The sequence below is a fragment of the Pinus tabuliformis genome, chromosome 6, assembly GCF_031772625.1.
Source record: "Pinus tabuliformis cultivar Carrire ecotype Pingquan chromosome 6, CPIR1, whole genome shotgun sequence".
In the NCBI taxonomy this organism is placed as follows: Eukaryota; Viridiplantae; Streptophyta; class Pinopsida; order Pinales; family Pinaceae; genus Pinus; species Pinus tabuliformis.
In genome coordinates this window covers 6,482,373-6,505,936 of record NC_142292.1, presented here as the reverse complement: position 1 = coordinate 6,505,936, position 23,564 = coordinate 6,482,373, and the positions used below count along the sequence as shown (strand labels likewise).

Here is a 23,564-nt window from a genome sequence, read left to right as displayed (position 1 = left end):
GTGTCAACATTATGTAGAGTGAATGCAATAGTTAGGATTATTTCCAATAGCCCACACTAGCCAAGTTAACCAACAAAAGTGGCTACTGTGAAGATCATGAAAAATAACTGTTGTCTACTCTTCCAACATAGATCTATCAAAGCCGCAAAGAAATGTCGCTTCCTACTAGATGACAAAAATGGATCTCTATAAAAATAAGTTGTTTGTAGTCAAGTTCAAACACAATGTAAAATACAATGTAAAAGTGTAAAACACCCATGGATTAGAGTGCAATACATAAAAGCCTTGTATACATAGAGTAAATAATTTGAAGAACAAAGAGGATTACTTCATTACTTTGAGAAAAAATGTTGTACATCAACCAAATTTATAGGAGAAATGGAAGCCTCTAGCCATAGTCAAAAGGTAAGGCTAACAATTCAACAAATAAGTACGCTACCTAAGTTTCCACGTTCCAAGGCTTCTTTATTGGAACTCCAAAAATAATCAAAATGACACTAAAATAAACAATGAAAAAGTTAGTATATTAGAATTCACCAAGAAATAAGAAATAGATCATGAAGTGAAATTTGGAATTCATGAGTGCTAATACAAACATCTAAATTTTTCTTTGAAAATAACCGGAAAAAGCTAATCAATTAGTTAATTCAATATTTTAAGCGAATCATAAAACACCCACAAATAACACTCAAAAAAATACGATTTTTGAAATCATTGCTAAAATGTTATGAGTTAGTAAATTAAGAAATGTGACCTTGGATGACAAAGCTAGAGCCAAAGGACATGGGCTAGTTGTTCTCAATGCTACCCTAACTTCCTAACTTCCCTAACAATTACGTAGGAGTCAATTAATTAGTGCATATAATTTAAAATTATTAAAATAAGGCCTACTAAGTGCTTTGTGTGTGGACCATCTTGGTGGAATAAGGAATGCTAAATATTTTCATATTAAACAAGGGGAGCTGCGACGCAGCGAGTCCCTGCGTGAAGTTGAGCCTGTCTATTACGCAGAGGAAAACACATATCAATATATAGTCAATGGCATAAAACAATGAACTGAGTTTTTAAGAAGCAAGTTGAGCCTGTCTATTACGCACTACAAAGTAGAGGAAAACACATATCAATATATAGTCAATGGCATAAAACAATGAACTGAGTTTTTAAGAAGCAAAATGCAGCTTCTGTATACAGCATCGTTGAAATCAGAGATAGCAAATTTATAAGTTCAGTTATGCCACACTTGCACCAAGTGATGCTACTGCTAAGAAATTTTATACTGTGCATCCGAAAGTGAAACTTTTAGAGTATTGGAAGGAACTGAGTTTTTAAGAAGCAAAATGCAGCTTCTGTATACCAGAAGTGTCACCCATTAACAAAAGCATCGTTGAAATCAGAGATAGCAAATTGACATTGATTTTTGCTGCATCGAGTTGCTTTCCTCAGAGCAAAAGGTAGGAAAAAGCCTTAATGACAAAACTATTACACACTGCAGTCGATCTGATTCAAGTTCTTATCTAACTTATGAAGTTATTAGGACACGGACATTGACTGTAGGCCGAGAGATACATGCTGTCTGCAGTTGAGCAGAGCCGGTGATGGCGTACCCAAATGCATATTTGAAGCATCCGTTGTACACCTGTATCAGAGATATAAATCATACATGGTAAGCATTCTTTGGACATGGGATGTCGTAGGCTTCAGTTTTTAAGAAGTGGTAGTAAGAGCTAAGAGCAAATTTAAACTTGCTAACATTTGACAATTAGATCATAACCCAAAGCCATGACAAATGAATATATTGTTTCAGTGTGCTGCATCGAGTTGCTTTTCTTTGTTTTTCAGATTAATTCACAACAGGGCTTAATAAAAATAGCTAAGAGCAAAAGGTAGGCAAAGCCTTAATGACAAAACTATTTCACATTGCAGTCAGCCTATGCTAATGGATTCCATGTTATGTGAAGCGGGGAGGTGTATGTGAATATCCAGGTGCAGAGGAGGCCAATTTATACAAAAGTTCAATGTGTTTGTAAGGTGGTTTTAAGTGTGAATGGAGCTAAAATACTTGAGGTGCAATGAAGTGGTCGATAAGACATGGGGAGCGAATGGCATGTGGAATGATGTATTTGGCGGCAGAAGTGATGTATCTGACATCGGGCAATCTTGGTGGTAGATTGGTATCTAAGTGCAGAAATAATCTTGAAGATCAGATTGGATGAGGCCAGTATTTAATGATGGGCATATCGATCTGACATGGGGAGCATCTATGTCAATATCTAAGTGCAGAAATAATCTTGAAGATCAGATTGGATCAGGCCAGTATTTAATGATGGGCATATCGATCTGACATGGGGAGCAAATGGCATATGGAATGATGGATGTGGCGGCAGTAGTAAATGCGAAATTAGGTGCCCAGGGTAGCTTAGAAAGGCTTCTTGTTCCAACAATGTGATTTCATCGCAAAATGCTACATAGCACACTTGAATTTCATCCACTTAAATCAGAACTACTCTGATTTAATAGCAAATCAGAATAACTTGAGAGTTATAAATACAAACCTTTTTTAATGATGTTTGTAACATGCCAATAGGTTGGTAAAGATCATCTCCTCCACCAAATGTGCAGGTTGACACAACAGCTTTACAATTGTTCATAAATCTTTTATCTTCAAGATCAATATCAAAGCCTCCACGTTCACTATAGAAACCACAGTGTACAGTTGTTGTCTCCTGTACCTAAACAGAAAACCAGTCCACAAAATTTAAATACAAGTGTTGAGATTAGGCACCGCAAAAAAATTGTAAGTGTATTTAGTTATGCATATGACAAACCATGTAACAGTTTAGAACATCAGACTCACAATCAGTTAAAGTGTCATGCATCCAGCCAAGCATACGGAACAAATTGTTCACGTAACATACTGTTGAATCAAAAGAAATATTTGGCCAAAGTTCAAACATTTGGGCCCCCACAAAAATCTCAGAAATATCTGGTATCTGGAGGCAGCTTATAACCTTGAAACTTTCTTGTCTCTCTTGGAACAGCATAGAGCACACTTCTAACAGGACTATCACTGGCCTGTTCTTACCAAACAAATTGCCATGTGCACGATACAATAATAGCAAGTTGAGAAGCAGGGTAGCTTCAGGATTATTTAATCAAGTACAATCATGATAATAAATGTGTGTGGAAACAGAGCAGTGAGACTCCTACGTATTTCTATGGTTGAGCTGTTGACATTCTCTCTGTCCCTGGATGAAGTTGGTGTACTTCTTGAACAAGCTTGGAGTAATTGAGAATGTTTCCCTTGGTTAATGGAAGTGTTGGTGCTGTAGCAGCTATGGGCCTGGATTGCTCCCTTGTTCATGGGGTTTGATCTGGAAGCCATAGAGTTGGCAGGGGATATTGGCTTCGTAAGCATCAAAGCCTGGATTGCTCCCTTGGTCATGGGTTTTGTTGAAGAGATCACTATAGATCCACTGTCCTCCTATAATATCAAAAAAAATAAAACCAGAATATAGAAGAAATACAATAATTTTACCATTCAGTCTCTGATCACTGAAAGGCAGATTGCGAACAACAATGACACGGCAGTCCCATTGACTTACTTTAGCGGTCATTTGTTGGACATGAATAAAATTATCTTATGTTGGATGGAGAAATGGTATATGAACATCCTTATTCTCATCTATATTAAGTGGTGTTATAAATCTGCTTGTTTGATAACTGGATTAGCGTTTGTTGAAGAGATCAAAATAGATCCATTGTCCTCTTATGATCTCAACAAGATTAAACCCCGAATATGGAATAAATACAAAAATTTTAACAGCAAACCTTGTGACTGACCTTTGGAATTTTACCATTCAGTCTCTCACCAAGTTTCTTTCCTTCTGCTTCTTGTTCCAACAATGTGATTTCATCCCAAAATGCTACATAGCACACCTGAATTTCATCCACTTAAATCAGAACTACTCTGATTTAATAGCAAATCAGAATAACTTGAGAGTTATAAATGTTGACACAACAGCTTTAAAATTGTTCATAAATCTTTTATCTTCAAGATCAATATCAAAGCCTCCACGTTCACTATAGAAACCACAGTGTAACAATGTGTGACAATGTAACAATGTGTGACCATAACTGCCCTTCGATGCCAAGAAGAGGCTCACGAACATGAAATTGGATTTAATTGTTGCAATTCCAATACTGGAGGAATGGATTAAGCGTATAACCAATTGATTGAACACTGCCGTGAAACTATTGGGTGTTAAATAAAAGATACATTCATTTCATCTATTCACAATGATGCTAATTGCACTATTTATGCTCAGTGAGCAGTTAAGGTGCAATCACAGAGTTGACACCTCGGAATTAGTCATCTTCATTCATGCTAGTGTGGAATCGTGGATTGTGAGGTCAAAGTATGACGGGTCACCTTATTTACGTTTTGGAACCATTTGTTGTTGTCACAAATTCTGTTGAGGGAAGGGCTCTGTGTTGTTAGCAAAACCTTTGTTGTACATTATTTGATGTTGACTAGCTTTATTAGCCTACCATTCGAAAGCACTCTCCTACAGGCATGACAATATCGAATTAAGGGTTGTATCTTTGTTAAGCCTGAAGTTGGGTAAGGTATACTGGCCTTAACGATAATTAACCTTTCAACACTATTTGATTCATACAATTCTAGCTTGCCAAGTTGATTTGTAATGAATATGCCATCCTGTAGGAAGATTGCCAAGCTCTTCTTTAACATTAGCCATATTGAAGTTACCATAAAGATTCCATGAAATAGAAGCAAATTTTAGGCTAATTCCAAGTTTATCTTTCACTAGTAGTGTTGAGGGATAAATGTTGGGTGACTATTAACTTCATTATCAAAACTCAAAGTAGTTCGTGAGTTTCTGTATTATGAAGAATGATCTCTGCTTTTAAAACGGAGTATGGCCATCAGTAAGATACAGAACATGTGTATATGTGTCACATGAACAATTCTGGCATTACCACAATAATCTATGAAATGTTGAAACGAAGCTAACCCTTTGCAACCATACTGTAAGGCCATGGCATTTATTTCTGTTTGCTAGGACCAAGTTTGGCCATAGGAGGAATTCTTGTACCCTCACAAGTTCGTTGTAACCTTATTAGGGTTTGGGCAGGGGTGTAGCATTAGTAACTTGTAATAAAACAACAGATCCCTATTGTACAGTCACATCACTGCTTATGAGTTATGCTCAAATGATGTATGGGAAAAGAGAATTTTGGTTGCACCTACACCCCATTGTGGGATATGTGGCATAAAAATCCTAACAGTATGTATTTCATCAATAATAAATTTTGGGAAATGTTGTAGTTGTTGATTGATAGACAAGAGTATGGCCATCAGTAAGAGACAGAACATGTGTATATGTGTCACATGAACAATTCTGGCATTACCACAACAATCTATGAAATGTTGAAATGAAGCTAACCCTTTGCAACCCTACTGTAAGGCAATGGCATTTATTTCTGTTTGCTAGGACCAACTTTGGCCATAGGAGGAATTCTTGTACCCTCACAAGTTCGTTGTAACCTTATTAGGGTTTGGGCAGAGGTGTAGCATTAGTAACTTGTAATAAAACAACAGATCCCTATTGTACAGTCACATCACTGCTTATGAGTTATGCTCAAATGATGTATGGGAAAAGAGAATTTTGGTTGCACCTGCACCCCATTGTGGGATATGTGGCATAAAAATCCTAACAGTATGTATTTCATCAATAATAAATTTTGGGAAATGTTGTAGTTGTTGATTGATAGACAAGTCTAGATACATAGCACAAGCATCTGCAAATGTTAAAAGTCTTTGATCCACAAGCCACCATTGACAGTTGTGCACCATTTGAGGTATGTTGGACCTGGCAGTTGAAATGAAGCTAACCCTTTGCAACCCTACTGTACACCTTCAGATCAGGTTTAAAGGATAGCTCTGGATTGATTTCGGTCAATAGGAATGCTACAGTTTTGTCACTACCCTGGACAGCAGATGAAAAAACACAAAATGCAAAACATGCATAGACTGACATTCGAACTAAAAATTGCAACAGCTTCGCTATTCACTTACAGAGAAACGTAAGTTCTCCCGGTTGAATTGTGACAATTTCGTTAGTCATGACTAGTTTTATGCCAGGTAACACACACCTACAATCCAAGCCACAAGAAACAATTTTTTGGGCATTTGTCACTACCCTGGACAGCAGATGAAAAAACACAAAATGCAAAACATGCAAAAGGCTTGGACTTGGACACAAGTCACTGCAAGAGATTTGCAATCCCTAGAACTCTCTGCCAACAAAAGATTTTCCGGTAAACTCCAGCCTCAGCCATTCTTGTAACTACATAGCTACTAACAAAGACCAAAAGCAAAATGCCTGGAAATAAGACACTACACGAGATTTGCAATCAATAGAACTCTCCTACAAAGAAGAAGGCTATTGGACAGAGGGGCAGGTGCATGCATGTTCATATAGAAAGATATAACTACTTCAGTTTTGCTACAGAAAAACTAGAGTTCCACAGCAATGGCATATGCATTTTCTTTATAATTTGTCTAGCACATGAAGTTAAGAAGTCGAAATAACATAGAATTTGAAAAACAATAATGGGAATATTCTAAATGAAACTCCCTGACTCTCCAATACAGATAAATGTCTATTTTATTTTATTTGTCTAGTACCATTCAAGCAAAATCTATTCACGTGTGGTTTCAGATCGGATAGTCAATATGTGTCTCAACTTTTTAACACAGCACGAATAACAGTCAGATGAACGATAATATTTTAAGTACCTAATCAGTGGGTCTGTCCAGAGCAAGGGAACCTGACATGCCTGGCACCAGGCTAGAACCAGTGAGAATATCTCTAACAATGCCGCTTATATTGAGATCAAGAAGTGCCTTGGCAGCTAAAGCAGATCCACCAGCAAATTTAGATAGAATCCTAATCAAACCCTGCAAGCCAATTGATAATATGAGACCATGCAATAAGTTATAACAGAACCTTCCAATTTTTTTAACGAATAAGTCACTTATGTTGATACCGTATATGTGGATGTACTAAGAGATGACTGGCCACTTCCAGAAGTACCGACAGATATAAGTCTTGCTGCTTGTGTAACCAAGCCATGATTACAGAGTTCATCTAATTTCTCAGAAGAAGAGGCAAAAGATTCTACAATCCGAGTCAAACAAATACATGCATCTTCGACCACCTGCGTAACAAATATTTATCATTGGCCAGAGGAGGAAATGTACTTCAAGGTAAACATTCAAAGGATCAATAAAAATTGAACACAGAACACAAACAAATATCTTTATAAACGCACTCCTACGTTAAATATGAAAGGAGAATATGCAAAAAATAGATTACCTTTGAGTCATGAAATTGAAGAAGATTTGTCAATATTGGCACAGCATCCATTACAAATTCCGCTGCATCAGATGGAATCTTCTTGCAAATGTTTGCAGCAGTGGACAATGCTACCCTCTAGTGCCAGTGAGAATATCTCTAACAATGCCGCTTATATTGAGATCAAGAAGTGCCTTGGCAGCTAAAGCAGATCCACCAGCAAATTTAGATAGAATCCTAATCAAACCCTGCAAGCCAATTGATAATATGAGACCATGCAATAAGTTATAACAGAACCTTCCAATTTTTTTAACAAATAAGTCACTTATGTTGATACCGTATATGTGGATGTACTAAGAGATGACTGGCCACTTCCAGAAGTACCGACAGATATAAGTCTTGCTGCTTGTGTAACCAAGCCATGATTACAGAGTTCATCTAATTTCTCAGAAGAAGAGGCAAAAGATTCTACAACCCGAGTCAAACAAATACATGCATCTTCGACCACCTGCGTAACAAATATTTATCATTGGCTAGAGGAGGAAATGTACTTCAAGGTAAACATTCAAAGGATCAATAAAAATTGAACACAGAACACAAACAAATATAAATTTAACGCTATGCCATCTTTATAAATGCACTCCTACGTTAAATATGAAAGGAGAATATGCAAAAAATAGATTACCTTTGAGTCATGAAATTGAAGAAGATTTGTCAATATTGGCACAGCATCCATTACAAATTCCGCTGCATCAGATGGAATCTTCTTGCAAATGTTTGCAGCAGTGGACAATGCTACCCTCTAGTGCATTCCAAGAGCAGACTCAAACATAAGATTAAATTTTCCTATATAAACAAAAGCTAATGAAATACAACTTTTGCGACTGTACGTGAACACCACTGGAGAAAAATTCCAGATAAGATAGCACTGCCATTAGAGCACCAGCACGAAGGCATCATCCCTCTTACAATCCCCCTTAGCAAACCCTGAAAATATACTTACATGTATCTCAATATTATGGCCGGATCCTCCTCCGCTTGTCCGCCCCTTCACAGATTCATAACATGCCAACAAAAGTAAGCTCTCAACTGTACCAGCTCTCAACTAAGAAACGACAATGCAACATCAAATTTCAAATTTAAATAAAAATAAGAAAATCAACCGATGTCAATAAAAATAAAAATGAAAGTCGAAACTTTTATCCACCTTGTGGGCCCTACATGACGGCCATGTGCCTAACACCTATCTCCCTAGCATAACACATGCAAGCTATACAGCAGGCCACCTAAGGTCGCATCAGGTTAACAGCTGTGATCAGGGAGATTGAACCCTGAAACCCGGGCACTGTAGCTGGTGGAATACTACTACTCAAGTCCATCCTCTTCCTGGATTGAAGAAACCCACAAACGCATATTTGAAAAATCGATGGTTGCAGACCTAGACCTAGAGTGGAATCCTTTTCCATTGGAGGATGATTTCTTTGCCATCAGAAAGAAATGGCTCTGCGATTTCAATTCGAATGTGAAGAAGGCCATAGAGAAGGAGCCCTTCATTTATCGCATCAGAACTCTAGTTTATTGTAATAATGGCTTGTATCCCTTTAGCAAATCGTTGTCTTAAGGAGGGCTAGGTTACCGGAAGGTCGGATGCTCGGACCAGAGAACTCTCTTTCTATCTTGTATTCTTCTATGTCTTTTTCGTCATATCTGTGGAAGGGCTTTCAAGGCCATTTCAGAGGCAGTTACGAAGCATGGAGTACCATAGTTCCTCTATGGCAGAATTGGGGCATTAGTTTGAGGAAGAGCATGTTAAAATGAATAGGCTATTGGAAAAACAAAGGAGCTTCGCAGAGGAGGAGCGAAAGGCATATAAATTGCTCAGAGAACTCTCTTTCTATCTTGTATTCTTCTATGTCTTTTTCGTCATATCTGTGGAAGGGCTTTCAAGGCCATTTCAGAGGTAGTTACGAAGCATGGAGTACCATAGTTCCTCTATGGCAGAATTGGGGCATTAGTTTGAGGAAGAGCATGTTAAAATGAATAGGCTATTGGAAAAACAAAGGAGCTTCGCAGAGGAGGAGCGAAAGGCATATAAATTGCTCATGGATATAAACATGAATTACTGTAGAGTAAAATGTTGTTGAGTTCAGAAAACTACCCAAAGAGTTGCGTAATTAATTAAAGAGTTTGGAAGAACTCTGGCTTCCTCAAATCTCAGAGTACAGAGTATCATGAAAAATCATATTATGATGTTTTAGAATTTTTTTCATGTGGATTTCAAAACTTCAATCTCTATAGGTATTGAAAATGCATCGTTCTTTAAATTGGAAGCAGTTTCTAAAAGGATTTTCAAAGATTCAATATTCAAGAGCATTGAGGATGGATTATTTTCCAATTTCGTAGCAATTGATAAATAATTTGGTAGTATTAAATTCTCTACAAGAACTCAATTTTTTAGGGTTGCACATATGGAAGTGCTCATGATACATGTATCAATTAGCAATTTAGCTCTAGACCAACCTATGTACAAATGTATCTAACTTACAGCAGTGCAGCGAATACTGGAGAATTCTTCAGAGAAGATCTATCGCCTCTGCAGGTGCTCTCTCTTCTCTCCGTTTAGCATGGGACTCTGTTCGCCTCTGAGGGTTCATGATCTGGCTGACGGTGCAACCTGCAAATTCCTTGCTTTGTGTAGTCGTCGTGTGCCTTTTCTGCCGTCTCTACTGAGGAAAACCAAACCCTTAAACCCTCGAAATGAAGCCCGTAGGTGACTGGAAGGGTTTTCTCTGATTCAGAGCACGCCCAAAACAATCCATCATTTGCTAATCCATTCCTTCCGCCTTTCCTGAGTTCTTTCGGGAGTTGAATGTGGCCTTTCATGCATTTCCTAGAAGAGGTCCAAATGTATGCTCCTTGCTTTGTGTAGTCGTCGTGTGCCTTTTCTGCCGTCTCTACTGAGGAAAACCAAACCCTTAAACCCTCGAAATGAAGCCCGTAGGTGACTGGAAGGGTTTTCTCTGGTTCAGAGCACGCCCAAAACAATCCATCATTTGCTAATCCATTCCTTCCGCCTTTCCTGAATCCATTCCTTCCGCCTTTCCTGAGTTCTTTCGGGAGTTGAATGTGGCCTTTCATGCATTTCCTAGAAGAGGTCCAAATGTATGCTCTTATTCCAGCCACCATAATGTACAAGACCAGGCTCTGGTTACATGCAAGGTTTTCGTGGGTTACTCTATCAAGATCGACTAGTGTGTCGGCGCCCAACTCAACTTCAAAGCTCTGATGAACCCTAGCTCCACAAGCCATCCTCGTTCCTCCTTCCCGATGTGAGTGAAACTCGAGACCTTTGTGAGCGAAGTCGAGTGGTTGAAAAAGATTTGCAGAAGCATATGGCGAGAACCTCATTACCCACCCGTCAATACCAGCACACCGATGCGATGCAGCACAACACCTGTTAACCCTGCGACCTTAGGATATAGTTTACGAAATCGGGATATAGTTTAGGAAATAACGAAACCTGTAAGGAAGTAATGCTAGCATTAAGGCTAACAGTTAACGGTCAGGCACACTGAAATTAGCGATAACTTGCAAATTAACCTAAGTTCGGGCCTCTTTCGCCTCGGGAAGAGGCCAAATAAGATGGCGAAGGATGGCTAACAGTTAACGGCTTTAGAAACTTAGGACATCCGCGCTCTAACCGCCGTATAACAGAGAATCAAAGGGGTCAACTAATGCTAAGTCGGGGTCCCTGCGATTACTATAGTCCCTGCCGGATGCCAGATGGCAGGGACTAATAAGCGTTATTAGAGTGGTAATGTTCATATTAATAGAAAAAGTTTGTAGGCCCTTCCATACATGTCTTGAATGGACTTCTCGATGCAGCATCCACTAGTCTCTGCAAGCAATATCAAAATCAATATTCACCTTCAATTGTCAAGCATATATGTGTGGGTGATATGTTCAATATATTCACTCAAAAAAATTCAAGTATTGAAGTTACCAATAATATTTTGTGAGAGATACGTTGAATATATTTACTTAATTTTTTTTTTCAATTATTAAAATGTAGTAAATTTACTCAGCAAGATATGGTTTGTTTGAGTTAATGATATTTTGTTTCATTAAAATCGTATTAATGCTAAATAAAGCTATCTCAACTTTCTAATATACTTTAATCCATTTGCTAAAATTCATCATACGTTTATGTTCTTAAACTAAATATTTTATTAATTAATAGTAAACCCCTGCATATTATAAAAAGTGATTTAATCCATATTTTAATTTTATTATGCTTCATAAATATATGTATTATATTAAATCAAATTAATCGATTGCATTCACATTTATTAAATAAAAAATTAATTCCTTCTCTGATGTTTACAATAAATTAATTAGTTATCATTATATTTCTTTAATAAAACATTAATAGTATTTAATTTTGAATCTTATATGACAAGTCATTATATAAATTAATTAGTTATAGTTATATTTATTTGATGATGATGATGATGATGATGGTTAACGTCCGCTGAGACCAAATAATGATCTATCGGACCTAAAAAGACAAATTATTTATTTTGATTTAAGATTTTATTCCTATGCTCAAAAAGCTTGGAGAGAAGCCTCCCGAGTTCACTATAGTTTTGGCATTGTAAAAGGCTAGGAAGGTCAGTATTGTAACAAAGGTTGTGAAATTGAGATCTAATGTGGTTGTATGCAGGGCACTCTAAGAGGAAGTGGTTTTCATCCTCGATGCTCCTATTCTCACAAATATGGCAGATCCTTTCCATCCATGGCGTTTTAGGAACTGCCCAGCGGCCAGTTTCACTATGGAGCTCATGAGAATTCGTTCTAATCTTTGCTATATTAATTTTCTTCTTTGAGCTAGTTAGAATAGAGAGATACTTTTGATCTTCAAGGGTGGGGTTGATGACCTTCTTATAATAACTTAATTTTCTTTTAGACGCTAAATCTTTCTCACACCACAATTTTTCTTTGAACTTAGAAGTAACAATATCTTTAATGTTATTTATGTTTTGCAAAGCATCATTCTCATTGATCTCCCAATAGTTTAGCCAGGCCCTAGTGTCCTTATGCCATCCTCGGTTAAGCCTTAGGTGGTTTTGGCTGGAATTTAAAGCTATCTTAGGAAGTCTATGATTGGCTATGTTATTGAGCTTGCGCTTGTACAACAGAAACCTGAGCATAGCTAGGCTCTCAATAGGAGAAAGACCTGCTTCTATAAGGAGAATAGGACATTAATAGTTTTTAGTTTTGAATTCTATATGACAAGTCATTATTTTGTTGATATTATTAAATATTTTTAAAAAATTAATTAATTAATTAATAATATAGTACAAACTAATTGACTTTTAAAACTAATAATATCTACATATTTAACGTGTTAAAATTATATTAAAAATAAAATTTCCATTAGCAAAAAAATATTTTTATGTAATAATTAATGTAATAAAAATCTGATTTTTATTATAACAAATAATTACATATTTCATAATTATTTATAAAAATTAATTATATGTTAACCTTAATATATTTAAGAAGGTCTCTGCCATTTAAGTGTGGATGTTATATTTTTAGAAAAACTGCGATATTTGAAGTGGAAAAGGTAATTGCCTATAAAGTGAAAAGGGCTTGCATAAAGGAGAAAGCGATACTTATAATGGGAATACGATTCAGTGATTCCCATTTATACAGAGAAATTGGCGTAGTTGCTTTGACTAATTTGAGAATCAGATAAGAAGAGGCGACTAATCCTTGACCAATTAAAACCTTGGAAAATCTCTCAAATAGGTAAGGTAGCCGCCTTTGGTGATTACCCCAAGTTCATCACAAAAGTCCCCAATAACGGCATGTTGTTCATCAATGTCAAATTAAAAATGATTTATAAACCATTTTTTTAAGGGAGGCGCATATATATATATATATATATATATATATATATATATTCGAATTAAATGTCGGTTATAGAACATGTTAGGTTTTGAAATTCCAACTCAATTATTTATCTCAATTTGTCTCCTTACCCCCACCATAAAAGAGTTTGTATATTTTAAATTGCCATTCATAAAAACATAAAATTTGAAGGGCAAAATTATATTTGAAACTCTTCTACTATCTAGGGAAACAAAATGAAACAAATAATGTATAATATAAAATTTTATATAGAAATGATTATTTATAATTTATTAATTGTAAAATATTTAATAATATCATTTTCCAAATCTATATTTTCAATTATCAAATTAATTTTAAATAATTAGAAATAACTTTAATCATTTTTAAATAAATAAACAATAAAGAAAATAAAATTACATAATAATATAAAATACTTATTTATATTTATTATAAAAAAATTTATTTATATTCCTTATTAAAAAATTAAACATTACAAAATTGAATAAAATATAATGACATTTTAATTTATTTCTGATAATGAAAAATGTCATCATATCTTCAAGCTTCCGTATGTTTCCTGTGCTAATAAGGATAAAAACATAAACTCAATAGGTAACTTTTCAATAAAATCTAATATTACTAAATAGCACAAACTTAATAATAATAAATAGACTTGTTAGTAAATCAAAGGCATGAACAGAGGAAAGCTTCACAATTAAATGATAAAATGTTTAGTTCCCAAGCATGTTATCAAAGGATCTTCCGGGGCACTAGAAGTGCATTCATGTCAAGAGTAGCACACGGAAGACATGAAATGACAAACTAACACAAGAGGAGCTCACAGGTGCGAATCACTAGAAGATACCTCAAGCAAAACGCCACACAGGCTTCACATTAATCTCCAATATTAAATAGATACAATTTGTTAGGGACAACAAATCATATCCTTGAAGAATAGGAGCTGAATAACTTTGAAAAGGAAAATCACAACTATCTAACAAGAAGAGCCTATTCTCCATTAATTCTAACACTCGCCCTTAATGGAGAAAGGGTTCTTAAACACACCTAATATGTCCCTAAACAACCCAAACTTCAGTCTTCCCAGAGGCTTAGTAAATATATCAGCCATATTATCACAAGAATTACAATATTCAACACAAATTTCTTTGGACAACACCTTTTCCCTAACAAAATGAAATTGAGTGTCTATGTGTTTAGTGTTTTTATGAAACATAGGATTGTAAGCCAGATTGATGGAACTTTGATTATCATAATTGATAACCATAGCTTCTGTCTGCTCTTCCCCTGCACCTTTGAGAAGTTTGCGCAACCAAACTGCTTCACATGCTGCTGCACACATAGCTTGATATTCTGCTTCTGTTGAGGATAAGGCTACAGTATGTTACTTCCTGCTGCACCAAGAGATGGCCCCAGATCCAATGCTAAAGGTGTAACCTGTAATTGATCTTCTATCATCTAGATTTCCCGCCCAATCAGAGTTTGTATCACCTATCAAGCTAACATCAAATGAGTCAGAATACAAAATACCAAAGTCTGAAGTTCCTTGCAGATACCTCGATACTCCTTTTGCTGGAAGCCAATGGTTCTCATGAGGTTGAGTCATGAACTGACTCAAAACACTCACTGCATAAGCTAGATCTAGTCTCGTTGTAGTCAAATAAATAAGACTACCAACCAACTGTCTATACAATGTTGCATCCGCATATTTCGAACCATCATTCATCTGAAGTTTGTTGTTTTTTTGTAAAGGCACAAATGCAGCCTTGCATTCATCCATTTTAAATTCAGTCAACAAACTCTTAGTATACTTACCTTGGGACAAGAAAGTTTGGCTTGAATCTCTCCAAACTTCTAGACCCAAATAATGATGCATTTCTCCAAGGTCCTTCATCTCAAATTTCTATGATAATTGCTGCTTGATTTCTTCAATGAGATTGTCCAACACTCCCTGTCATGATCAGATCATCTACATATAAATAAATCAACACTATCTTCCCCTCATCATTAAACACAGTGTACAAATTAGGATCATTTTTTCTCCGTTTATAACCATGCATGAGGAAAAATGAATCAATTTTGTCATACCAAGATCTAGGAGCTTGTTTTAAACCATATAAAGCTTTCTTTAGTCTACAGACTAACTGCTCTTCTCCCTTCTTAACAAACCCCTCAGACTGAATTAAGTATGCTTCTTCTTTTAAATCACCATTTAAGAAAGTAGATTTAACATCTAATTGATGTATTTTCCAATGATGCTTAGTGGCTAAAGCAATAATCAATCTAATAGTATTTAATTTTGCAACATGGGAAAATGTTTCCTCAAAGTCAATACCTTCTTTCTGGTAATACCCCCATGCAACCAACCTTTCTTTATACTTATAAATAGACCCATTTGCTTTAAATTTCAACTTAAACAACCATTTGCAACCTATGGCTTGTTTATCATGAGGAAGCTTTACTATATCCCAAGTATTATTCTTAATAATAGATTCATATTCCTCTTTCATTGCTTCCTTCCATTCAAAACTCTTACTAGCTTCATGAAAATTAGAAGGTTCTGCAATGTTTAACATACCAGTCATGAGTGTACAATCCTTATACCGAGCTAGTAATTGTTTCAGCCTGCTAGATCTCCTAAGTGTGGGATGTCAACTATTCTGCTCTGTTCTTCTCTTTTTGGACTGAACTCAATTTCCTCCTCTTTATCTTGTTGTTGTTGTTGTTGTTGTTGTTGCTACTACTGACTGATCCTTGTTTCAACATCCTCATCTAAAAGTAAGGGTACATGCGATGCCATTCTTCATTATCTTGAACAAGATTTCCATCATCAACCCATTCATGGAATACTACGTCTCTACTAACAAACACCTTGTGAGTAGAAGGATCAAACAACTTAGACTCACTGCAGTATCTAATGAAAGTGCATTTAATGGCCTTTGAATCTAACTTCTTCCTATTTTCTTTGGGAACATGTACAAAAGCTTTACAACCAAATATTCTAAGGTGACTTACTGCAGGCTTGAAGCCAAACAACACTTCAAAAGGAGTTTTATAATCAAGACTTTTAGTGGGACTCCTATTCTTAAAATACACTGTAGTATTGATAGCTTCTACCCAAAAACCATTAGTTAGATTCTTACCTTTCAACATACTGTGAGCACACTCCACCAATGTTATGTTTTTCCTCTCAGCTACTCCATTCTGTTGAGGACTGTAAGGTGTTGTGTTGGCTTAATGGGACCTAACCCAGGTTCAAAAATGTTTAGCCAAACAAATCCCAACACTACCGGCCCTTTCGACAACAATCAGCAGAGCACAGACTGAAGTCTCACCTGAGGTAGTATGGGAGGATGCTAGAACCAGGTTTCCGCACCCTAGGGATGTCTTGATGAGGTCTGAATTGGTGCAGAGCGATCTTACGCGGTGTGATGCTTCCGTGCAGCTGTCTTCTTCAGAGCAACTACCTTAGTCAAGTGCGAGTGCAATTTACCCTTTTCTGTGCTTAATATTATTAGAGATCTTTGGTTACTTACGAAGGTACAGCTCTTTTAGTTACTATTTAACATGAACAGACATGCGCGTAATCATAAATCAGGAACAGATGCATAAACTAGAATCTAAACAGTTACACGATATTTCATAATCAACTTATCTTTATTAATGCCTTTATCCGATTACAATCCACTTCCTGCCCTGCGCACACAGTTGTATGGATCCGCGCACACAGTTGCAGAATCTACGAGGCCTCCATGCACATAGCTGCGGAGCCTCTATCTCCTATTACAACCCTTGACTTAGACTTCCCGACTCAGAGCGACTATCGCAATTAACAACCCATGCACTATAGATCTCCTTACCTCTTGTCCAAAAAACTATCTTCTACACCTAGAGCCTTGCTTTATTTATACATTCTCATGGTCCACGGACCATGGGTAGGCTGACTCATTTTCTGTTATTTTACCTTATTTTTGGGCAGACTACCCTTTGACTTGACTTATTACAACTCACGCTCCACGCATTTCGCGGAGATTTTACAATACAATACCCAAAATTATGGGCTTTAAGCCCAAAAACCATTACACGGGGGATCCGCTGCCCAACAGGCCCCCAACACAATCATCATGACTCGTCCTGAGTCACCTGGTTGGTGCAGTAATCTTTGTGCGAAGTTCATCTAGCAATCTTTGCGCTTCACTGACGTCCGCAACACATTCCTCCATTGTCTGCTGTATCAAATATGCGCTACGTTCTGATGCATCGTTGTTAGCAGCGTCCGCTTGCCTTTTTGCATATGTGTCCTGCATCTAGGTCAGCTTGCTCTCTATTGTGGCAGTGACCGTGAATGCTTCCTCGAGCCAAGGCTGGATGCGTGCTTTAAGCCATGCTTCTTTCTGTCGCACAATGTCCACTCGTTCTTTCAGATCCTGGGCCTCCCTTATCTTGGCCAAGCGCTGGGTGAGGGTGACCGTCTGCGCGGTTCCCCAAACATCGTCATAAGCCTGCTGCAATTCCTGCGCTTCCGTTTCTAGTTGCCGTAGCGTTGGGTCCTCCTGCAGTGAAGTGAGAATTAATAGGGACTGGTCCAACAAGCCAGTGTAGTCTTGTACAACATGATCTATCTCTTTCAACCCTGATTGAATGGCTTAGCGGCATTGCTCTCTGACTTCTGGGTTTATAGAGGACTGCACCTGCAATCGCAGCTTTGCTATCTGCAAGTTTAGTTCCAACTGCACCTTCGCAGCCTCCTCGTGGGTTCTGCGAACTCCAGCTGCCAATTGGTGAATCTTTTCTGCTGTGGGGAGCTCTGCTGGTACGACCAACTTCACAATACTACTACAAGCTTCCTCTACTGCCTTTTCTACTCCTTGTTTTTGCGCAACCATGCTGGCACACTGTAGGCTAAGCTGTTCTAGTTTTGTGTTTTGTGCACTCAAGATTTGGAGAGCGCGGCCCTCCCTAGCACAAATCTCAGCAGTTACCCCTTCCTACAGTTGGTGGAGGGTTTCTCTGGGAAGGGCGACCAAATTCAAACCCCAGCCCCTTATGTCGCCTTCGGCTGCTGCTACGATAACTCCTTCTAGCAACACCAAAGTGTGCATTGTGCTTGCGCACAGCATCTGTTCAGTCTCAGATATTCCTTCCGCAAGGTGTAGTGTCATCATTCTTGGGGTTTGCACCTGTAATGCCTGCAACTGCGCTCTGAGCGCCCCCAACACAGTTGTTTGCTCCATCATCAATTCTGCCAAGGCATCCTTATCAATAAGGGTTCCTCCCATGGACTCTGTTGCCTTTGTCCTTTTTCGCGTGGAAGGTTGCTCCTGGACGCGCAGCCTCTTGAGTTGAATCACATTTGTTGTAAGGTTCGCACATTCCTGTGTCTCCACCTCCCCTTGTATATTCTTCTCCATCAGAATTTCTTGGCCTTCCTCGGCCTCTTCAGCGACCACGGTTGTGGTCTGTGTCATTTTCTCTAACGTGGCTGCCTTAGCCGTCATCTGCGGCATGGCCGCTTCCTATTCTTGACGATTTTTTCTGCTAGCTTCGCAAGGCGTAGTTTGGTCTCCTTCTTCTTTTATTGCGCTACAATTTTTTCCAATTCTGCCAAGTCCGGGGTGTGCCACTCTGGAGAGCATGATGCCATTACTTCTAATATTACATCATCTGTGGCAATAAATGACATATTTTCACATGCTCGGGCTGGATCCTTGCACTCTCGAATATACAAGTTATGCATTTCTACCTTGAATTCCACCACACTCTGTAAAGTCTTATATACCGTTGGGGATGGGCATGGCCTACAGTTGATCCATGTTCGTAAAATTGCCTCTACAAATGTTCAAAATACCTTTATCTTCCGGATCCTTATCGCGTCTGTGGTCGCCCAGAGCGAGCTATTCCTCGCGGCTTCAGGTATGTGTTATTCCATGATGGGAAACTGGCTGTCTGCCGGCAACTCCCCAACAATCAATAGGATGGATAAGAGCACCCACGCGTGGTGGAAGGTCTTACCCTGGTCCCGTGCTTCCCTGCAGTTCGTCAAATATTCATCACATAGAAACTGCACCCAATTGAACTGGACCCCTTCTGCACACTGCTCTGCTAACACAATTATAGATGCCAGTACTTTGTCTGCACGACATTTCCTCATGAGCTTGTTGGCCAGCAACTGGGTGGCAACGCGCACCCCTTAATCTTTGATACTTGCGATTACGTAACCTTACTTCCTTTTTTCTAGCTTATATTTGGCCTTCATAGCTTCTGCAAGGCCCAAGTCACTACTCTTTCCGGCTATGTCTGCGGGATTGCTTCCTTTAATCGACAGCCGCGAGATTCGGTGAATTAAGTCAGCCGTGATGGGAATCGGCTCTTCTAGCCATAGATACCCATCATGTACTAGACATAGTAGCTATTGGATGACAAAGATAGTGATAGGCGTGCGGTGGTAGTGGGGTATCCACCGCAGATATAGTAACCTTGCCTTCTCCACACCTCGCAACCATTTCTACTATCGTAGTTTGTCCACGGCCAACTGTGGGAATTTCTCACTATCCACCAGGTCCCAGTCTTCGAATTTTACATTCGGTAACCATCCCAGCGACAATCTGTCAAACCCGATATCATCCGGAAGAAGTGGGGTTTGGAGCGCACTCTTTGAGGCCTCTAGGTCCTTTGGTACCTTAGCTATCCCTTTCCATGGGGAAATGTAGGAGGGTAACTCTATCGCTGAAGGTGCTTAGGAGATATTTTCCTCTTCATCATCTTGTGCCTCTATTTGAGCTATTAGTTCTTGCAGATCTTCCCCCTCCTCTTCTGTCGTAATAGTGACGGATTTACCCTTTTCGGCCAGTGAGATTTTACTAACTCTTGGGTGCTGTGGTGATACCCAGATGGGCCCCATTGTCTGTTTGTTCTTCTGTGGTCGCGGTGTGTGAGGGGACTTCAGGACCTCTGGTGCGCCTATTACCTCTCTACGCTCCTCCTGGGTCACCCAAGGTTCTTGGCTACCTCCCATAATTCGTACTCTAGTTCTCAACATTTTGTTTATATTGGACTCGATTAGTCACGCATTTATGAGTGGCAAGGTAGCTTAGGACTCATTGCTATGTTCTACCTCAATTCTTAACAACCCTAGAGCTGCTTGAAAACTACCTCATGGAAATTTATAGTAATAATCGAATTTTAATTCAGTCGTTCCCTCCATTTTTGAGTCCTTAGTACTTGCTTAGCAACAGGACTCCCTAAATCTAGCTCGTAATTCATGTCTTAAAGGTCCGCTGCCTACTCCTTTTCGCATTAAATTAGCCTTCTTGTCGTGAACAATGTCATCAACGGTCATCCCCTAGCCTATGCACGCGGTAGTGCATCTTGTTAAGTACGATTGCGAGCCTTGTGCTAGACAGGCTCTACGCGGACCCCCCTTTCCATGCATATTTCCTGCAACCTTGTTTATAGTCCCACACCTTCTTTCAACTACCTGGGGCGCTGAGATTGTGCCTTCTACAGATAGTCAGGTGGTCGCACCCTTGGTGCGAGGCTTCGCTTTTCCTGCTAGCCCAGGCTACTGGCACCTTCCACATGCCTTTGCATCATGTCCCCCTTTGGCTGGTACCTCCCCTTTGTTAGTAAGGTGCGGTTGCAGCCATAATAGTAGGGTCGCAATTTCTTCGAACGCCGTAGTAGTGCTGGCTGGACTTGGTCCCTTCATACTCATTTTTTCGCAGCCCGCTTGCACGACTTCGTTTTCCAGTTTGCAAATTTCTTCATCCAATGTCATACTTCTCTTCCTCAACCATGCCCATTCATCATCCAGTTCCCAAAGTTTCATGCTTCTGTGCCAAAGGTTTTCTTGTAGCTGCAAAATTCTTTTAACTAGGTCCCCACGTCCTGTTCCTACTACAGGAGTTGTAGTCCAAGGATGCTTTTCTGCCTTCCTAATTTCTTCTCGTCTTGTCATGGTTAGAAGCATTGCCACTCTCCAGTTTTTGCTTATGGTCCTATCATCCCATCGAACCACTGGGGCGCGTAGGTCCTGATCCAATCATCCCATCTGGTAAACTCTCTTCACGATCCCGCATGGCCTTGCAATTGCACGTCACTCATTCCGCTGCCACGTAGGGTCCTGCTTTTTGAACTTTAGTCTGGGTTGTGCCTGCCTAGCATGTGACTCTACCCATTGACACAGGTCGGAGTACAAACTGCTTTGCCCTAGTCACCCAACCCGTGTTTGACACTGGGAATTTTGAAACCGCAAGTGCGTCCTTCTTCTGTGTCCGCACCAACTCCCAATATTTTGCTGGTGCTTCTCCCACCCTCGTGAAAGTGTCGCGCACAATGCCCAAGCCATCGTGTCGCACTGCTGTTGTTTTGGTCTTGACCTTCCAATATCGTTTAAGAGTTCATCCCCTCCTTTGTACCCATCATATGTTGGTAATTCCATGGCTTCAGTCGTCACGTACCATAGTTATCTAATCATCTTGTTGTAATTTAGCGTTGATACCTCATGCAACTGGTTCTGCCAATGTTCTATTTCTTCATCAAAATCCAAAGTATAGGAACTGTCGCGCTCCCATTATATTCTCCCATCTTCATTCAGGTTTACCCGATCATGATCCTGTGCTATTATCTGGTAAACGCAGTCCAACTCATTGTCGTTGTCATCTTTACGCAGAGGTTCAGTGTAGCGCATTCTTTCAGCTGGATCCAGCGGAACGACGCCGCGTAGAGATTTTTTCTCAAAAATCATTTTTCACTTCTTCAGGTTGATGATTCCATTCATATCTCTAGCCCAATCTATCCCTAATAATGTGGGGTAAGGGTTACTGCCATCAACAATCTATATTAACTCGAAGTCTATCTGCGTGCTTGCATTGTCAATATCCACAGTTACCCCTTGCAGTCTCCCCATGGGCATGATCTTTTGTTGATCATCCATAATTGAATAGGAAACCACTGTAATGTGGGCCGACCCATCTGCTCCCAAGTCTGTTTTGGTAACATGTTTGCATCCAAACCCAGGTCTAAGATTACTTGATCCATCTCATATTCGCCAATTTGTGTTGTCAACTACATTTCCCATCCGGTGCGTAGAGCATGCTTCCCCATTTTTCGAACTACGCATGGCTCCCCTCACCCTGTGCACCTAGTGATCACCTCTTGGAGTCCTTTAAATACCTTATTGTCTCATAGCAGCTTCATGCATGTCTCTAAAAAGGTAGTAAGCATAGACGGACCCATTCTCGGTTCTGGTTGATCCTTACTACCTGAAGTAGAGACCTCCGTGAAGCTCTTTTTAGCTTCCATAAATGTTTCTTTTGTGCGATCCAAGTCAAACTCAAGTTCCTTTGCAGGAGCCTTACGTACCCAGGTATCCTCTTCAGGCTTCTTCCCCTTATCTTCCCCCATGGTCGCACCACTTCTAAGCATCATTTTTATGTTGGGGTCCTCTTCGCGCAGTTCGGACCTCATCATTTGGATATTTTGCGTCGGAGTGGGCTACAACACCCCTTTTTCATGCATTTGTGTGATCAGCGTCAGACAATCTATCATTTCATGATCAAACTATTCACAGTATGGGCAAGATAGTCTTGTCGGGTTGGTACAATCACAAGCATAGTGCCCAGGTCCTCTGTAATTGTAACAAATTAGCTGTCTGCGGCCCCTCCTGGGCCCCATTCCCCCGCGACCTCGACCTCACCCTTGGAAGCCACCCCGTGCTATTGCTGCAAATGGATCGAGACCTCGCGTTTCAGTCTGCATTTGATAAGCTGGGGTCCTATACATCATTAGTTCATAGCTCTGATGCGTTCGCTCATCATGACCCATGGATCTACAGAAATTGCAGTACAGTTGCTGTAGAGTCTGGGTATATTTCTGCAATAGGTGACAGTTGTCTGTGGCGTGCTTTCCTCCCACCTGACAAATCACGCACCAGAGAGCGGCGGACGCACTCAGTCCTGCTTGCGCCTCCGGTCTCAATGGCATTGGTCCCCCTCCTGCCAAATAGTTCGCGAATATAGGACAATGATCCTTACCGTGACCTTAGACTTTACATTTTATACACCACACTTTTTTGCATGCCTCTGGCTGGGGTGCCCTATCCTGCTTCAAAATCTGCATCTCTAAGCATAGGTTTTGTAGGTGCGTGTGGATTTGTTGGACTCCCAACCCTGTATCTTGTATTGGTGTTTCGTGCAACCTCATCACCATTTCAAATGCCTCTGCCTGGGTTGAGAGCTTCTGTTGTGA

General features: G+C 39.3%; 1 protein-coding gene across 2 annotated transcripts; it reads right to left on the bottom strand.

The window, feature by feature from the left end:
* Window positions 1–1,110: 1,110 nt before the first annotated feature.
* On the bottom strand, window positions 1,111–10,456 carry LOC149256936 (E3 ubiquitin-protein ligase UPL3-like). Of its 2 annotated transcripts, XM_089413181.1 has the most exons (10): window positions 9,925–10,456; window positions 8,383–8,427; window positions 8,065–8,181; window positions 7,717–7,887; window positions 7,401–7,627; window positions 7,072–7,242; window positions 6,821–6,982; window positions 3,841–3,936; window positions 2,553–2,729; window positions 1,111–1,636 (listed from the first exon to the last, which is right to left on the bottom strand). In XM_089413181.1, the coding sequence occupies exons 5-7, from the start codon at window positions 7,449–7,451 to the stop codon at window positions 6,821–6,823; spliced, it is 384 nt and encodes a 127-aa protein (XP_089269307.1). In that variant the 5' UTR covers window positions 7,452–7,627; window positions 7,717–7,887; window positions 8,065–8,181; window positions 8,383–8,427; window positions 9,925–10,456; the 3' UTR covers window positions 1,111–1,636; window positions 2,553–2,729; window positions 3,841–3,936. The 2 variants fall into 2 exon arrangements, with proteins under 2 accessions (XP_089269307.1, XP_089269310.1); XM_089413184.1 differs by lacking the exon at window positions 3,841–3,936.
* Between the last annotated feature and the right edge of the window lie 13,108 nt (window positions 10,457–23,564).